The 5,000-nt window shown below is 42.2% G+C and overlaps 1 protein-coding gene across 1 annotated transcript in view; it reads left to right on the forward strand.

Moving 5' to 3' along the window:
- The window catches only part of cap2 (cyclase associated actin cytoskeleton regulatory protein 2), a 61,810-nt gene that overhangs the window by 21,884 nt on the left and 34,926 nt on the right, over positions 1 to 5,000 (forward strand). Inside the window, exons 5-6 of the mRNA XM_084081143.1 lie at positions 2,214 to 2,357; positions 4,720 to 4,805. Of these exons, the coding sequence (XP_083937269.1) occupies positions 2,214 to 2,357; positions 4,720 to 4,805 (230 nt within the window). The remainder of the gene's footprint in view (positions 1 to 2,213; positions 2,358 to 4,719; positions 4,806 to 5,000) is intronic.

The following is a 5,000-nucleotide window of genomic DNA, read 5'->3' on the forward strand; positions in this document are numbered from 1 at the left end:
TTCAAGTGGTTAAGGTAAAAAAAAAAAATCATATCACACAAAGATTTGGCGGACCGCCTGTAGTAACTCTGAGGACCCCCTAGGGGTCCCGGACCCCCTGTTGAAGACCCCTGTGCTAAGAAGAGTAGCGTCGTAATTTAATTGTGTAAATACTGCCTACCAGCGCACTTAGACGCGGTCCTCCCACCCCACTCCAGTAAGTCCATCCCTGCCTCAAAGAGCAGTGGTTCTCAAAGTGGGTGGGTCCTTGAGGGGGTCCTTGAGGGGGTCCTTGAGGGGGTCCCAGGGGGGGACGCTCCACAGGTCCCAGACTCTTCTCCCTCCTGGCTCCCAAACTATGGAATGAACTCCCCATTGCAGTTAGAACTGCAGACTCACTCCCAATTCTCCACGGTAATCTGAAGGTTCGCCTCTGCATAAGACTGCAAAGGTTACAATGTATTTTAGATGTTCGTGTTATTTAGACAGATGCCAGGTTTGATTGATTGATTGATTGATTGATGTACTTTATTTAGTAAGACATGAGAACAACAGTACATGGAAGTACAAATTCACAATACAAGGTCTACTAAACCAGTGGTTCTCAAACTTTTTCATGTCGAGGACCCCCAAATTGACACTTATTAGCCCGCGGACCCCCATTTGTAAAGATAAGCCAGGGACCCCCATAAGAGAAGATTTTTACGTCTCTAGCAGTGATTCTCAAGCATTTTAACTTCAAGGACCCCCAGTTTGACATGCATTAGGCTACAGATCCCCCATTTAATGGCATTTCTATCTCTGGGACGGTGGGACCCCAATTCAATGTTAATTTAACTCTGAGAGTGTACATGTACAAATGGAACCGTTAGGGTCCATTTGGTGCCTAATCTATCATTTAGCTGGGGACCCCCTGGAACCCCCTCAAGTACCCCTGGGGGTCCCCGGACCCCACTTTGAGAACCAATGTACTAAACTGGGAGACTCATTAAGCACTGAGCTTGTTTCAAATGAGTTCCCCATGCACACAAATCATGATGACATATAAGAGACAGACAGATATACACACTACTATACAGAATATCATACAATCAGTTTACAGGTTACTGGTATGAAGAGTGAAAAATATGTACAAGAGAAGAAGAAAAAGGGGGGGGGGGGGGGGGTTAAGACTTGCCTCCTGAAGGTGTATCTTTAGGGCAGTTTTGAAAGTGAGTAGGGTTTTACACTCCTTTACTCCTTTAGGTAGGGCATTCCACATTTTTGATGAATAGCATGAGAACGAGTTCATATCCCTTTGTTGTGCCAAATCTGGGTTGAACATGATTCGTGGAGCTGCTTCATTTGCTTCATTTGTTGACCCGGCATCCTATAGTTTCTATAGTTTCAATGTACAGATTATTTGCAGATTTTTCGATTGGAGTATTATTGTTTAGACTGATGCTAGGTTCTTGGTTTACCTGCTGTGATCCTATAGTTTACTGAGACACTACACTGTCTCTATGCATTAAGATGTATGTGTTTACCAGTGGTGTAAAGTACATTTACTCAAGTACTGTCCTTAAGTACAATTTTACGGTACTTTTACTATTGCCAATTGTCTCTACTTTTACTTCTATACTCCACTGCATCTCAGTGGCAAATATTGTACTTTTACTCCACTACAATTATTTGAAAACTTTAGTTACTTTGCAGATATAAATCATTACATTATAAAAAAAATTAACCACTTTTGCCATATTTTATACAGTACCTATGCTATTTGAAAATAGCCGATCTACAAGCTCACAACGTGTCGCAAATGCAACGCGTTGTGAGCTTGTAGATCTGCTATTTTCAAATATTTCAGTACTTTTATTTTTGGTACTTTAAGTAGATCTGCTATTTTCAAACATTTCAGTACTTTTATTTTTGGTACTTTAAGTACATTTTTAAATTGATACCAATACTTTTGTACTTTTACTAAAGTACATTTTGAATTCCGGACTTTTACCGGACTTTTTCTACATTGCCGTATTGATACTTTTACTGAAGTAAAAAATTAGAGTACTTTTTCCAGTCTGCTAAATGCCTACAGTACATTGTAAATTGTAAAACGTTTTGAGAACCAGCTTATAGAGACAAAGTCAAAGTGCAGATCCTTGGTCCATGTGGTGACATCTGTCCCTTCCTCCTTCTCCTCCTCCTCCCCTCCTCCTCCTCCTCCTTCTCCTCCTCCTCCTCCACTCCTATAGGTGGAGCTGAACGACCTGTTGAATCCCATCCTTGAGCACATCCAGGAGATCCAGAGCTTCAGGGAGCATCACCGTGGCAGCAGCCTGTTCAACCACCTATCAGCTGTCAGCGAGAGCATCCCGGCACTGGGCTGGCTCGCCGTGGTGAGGGAGCTCACACACACACACACACACACACACACACACACACACACACACACACACACACACACACACACACACACACACACACACACACACACACACACACGCACAAGCATACACACACACACACACGCACACGCACTCGCACGCGCACAAGCCCACGCATGCATGCACGCACGCACGCACTCGCGCGCGCGCGCTTGTAGATCTGCTATTTTAATAAAGTCTAAAAATGACACAGATGTGTTCCCGGATTGAATGGGTTAAATGTAAACATAAGGGGGTTGGTGATTGCCATCCCATCCCCTGAGATCCATCCAATCACATGCGGCCTGAGTGCAGTGGCGTGCACAGACATTTTGAGGGGCAGGTGCTCAAGTAAATTATACTTTTTTTTGTTTACTTGGTCTGCTCTTTTTTCCCTCTACACCTATACCTGTTTGCCAAAAATAGCAGATCTACAAGCCTACGAGCTTGTAGATCGGCTATTTTTGGCTAAAGTTCTCCTCAGAAAAGGGATGCTAGGTTTCGAGTGGTTATGGTAAAAAGAAAAATCATATCACATAAAGATTTGGCGGACCCCCTGTAGTAACTCTGAGGACCCCCTAGGGGTCCCGGACCCCCTGTTGAAGACCCCTGCTGTAAACTGAAAAAAACGACAACTTTTTTTCTATTTTTTTCAAAAGGGCACTTCTGGTCAAGAGGGCAAAGGGCAGGTGCTCTAGCACCACCTAGAGTCTATCTGTGCACGTCCCTGCCTGAGTGTCCTTTGATCAGCGTTGCTAAGAGTGTGTTGCTAACACAGACAGTCAGTGTCTTCCTGACTGAAGTGACCTGATTAATATTAAAATATGTAGTTCTCATCAAGCAGACACTTGTGACTGGTAGCCACGGGTTTATGTTCAGAGTTTGACGTGTTGTTTGTTTTATTTGGTTGACGTGACGACGCATATTCTCCTGCAAAACCTCCTTATTGAGTCTAAATCTTGATGTTTTACAGCACTGCAGCAGTGTTGATTTTAGCAGAACAATTTTATTTAGTTTTAGTCATAGTCTTTTGAATAAAATTCCATTTAGTTTTAGTCATATTTTAGTCATCTGAAATGTTCTACTGTTAGTCTAGTTTTGGTCGACTAAATATCATAAGATTATAGTCGACTGAAATGTATGTTGGCGGTGCCTTGATGGCGTCGTAATGGCTGATTTTACCCTTGGTTACATGCTGAAAATAGCAGATCTACAAGCTTGTAGATCTGCTATTTTCAAACAGCCTATGTATAAAATAGGGCTTAAGTGGTATGTATTTTATAATATAATACTTTATACCTGCAAAGTAATAATTGTTACAAATAATTGTAGTGGAGTAAAAGTACAATATTTGCCTCTGAGATGTAGTGTAGAGCCATGGTTCTGAAAGTGGGGTCCGGGGACCCCCAGGGGTACTTGAGGGGGTTCCAGGGGGTACCCAGCAAAATGTGTAAATATAGCATCACAATAGTTATGACCTTTTACACTTTGGCTATTCAAAAATAGCAGATATACAAGCTCATAGCACGGCACCGAGTGCCGCGCTATGAGCTTGTAGATCTGCTATTTTTGAAAAATTGTGGGTTTTTTTGCAAATCTTTGAATATATATTTTTTAAAGCCAACATTTATAACTCAAATCTTTGCTTCTGGGGGTCCCTGGAACAACATACTTTGAGATGGGGGTCCGCGGCCAAATACATATCATTTTGGGGGTCCTTGACATGAAAATGTTTGAGAACCACTGGTGTAGAGTATAAGTAAAATGATAGACAATTGGAAATACTCTGGTAAAGTACCTCAAAATTGTATTGAAGTACATACAGTACTTGAGTAGATGTACTTATTTACTTTACACCACTGTGTTTACTGCATGTATTTTCCATCTCGTCAGTACTGACCCCATGCAGTAAAATGCATTTATCGTGTTGATCATAAACACATCTAATCACATTCAATCAATCCATTCTGCAGAGTTTTCTTTTTTACAAATATCAGCGTTTGCCAAGTGGACTCCAAACAACACACACACACACACACACACACACACACACACACACACACACACACACACACACACACACACACACACACACACACACACACACACACACACACACACACACACACACGGTAATTGATTAAATTGAGGAATTGTACACTTATGACTGAGACTTTTATCATTTGCTCTCTCTCTCTCCCTCTCTCTCCTCCCTCTCTCCCTCCCTCCCTCTCTCTCTCCCTCTCTCTCCTCCCTCTCTCTCTCTCTCTCTCTCTCTCTCTCTCTCTCTCTCTCTCCCTCCCTCCCTCTATCTCCCTCACTCTCTCTCTATCAGTGTCAGAGGCCAGGTCCGTATGTGAAGGAGATGAATGATGCCGCCACGTTCTACACTAACAGAGTGCTGAAGGAGTACAAGGACACGTAAATATCTTATTACATAATATGAGGTTCCCACCTGACAGAGAAGATAATGTTATTACACGTTATTATACACTAACAGAGTAAATAATATGTTCACTCTGTGTTCACTCATCCATTTGTATCTCTGAGCGTTCCAAATCCATTTGGTTAATTTTGTACACTTGGAAATAGAGTCTAAAGCAGTGGTGTAAAGCA

The sequence above is a fragment of the Gymnoscopelus microlampas genome (genome assembly GCF_963454915.1).
Source record: "Gymnoscopelus microlampas genome assembly, chromosome: 15".
NCBI lineage: Eukaryota > Metazoa > Chordata > Actinopteri > Myctophiformes > Myctophidae > Gymnoscopelus > Gymnoscopelus microlampas.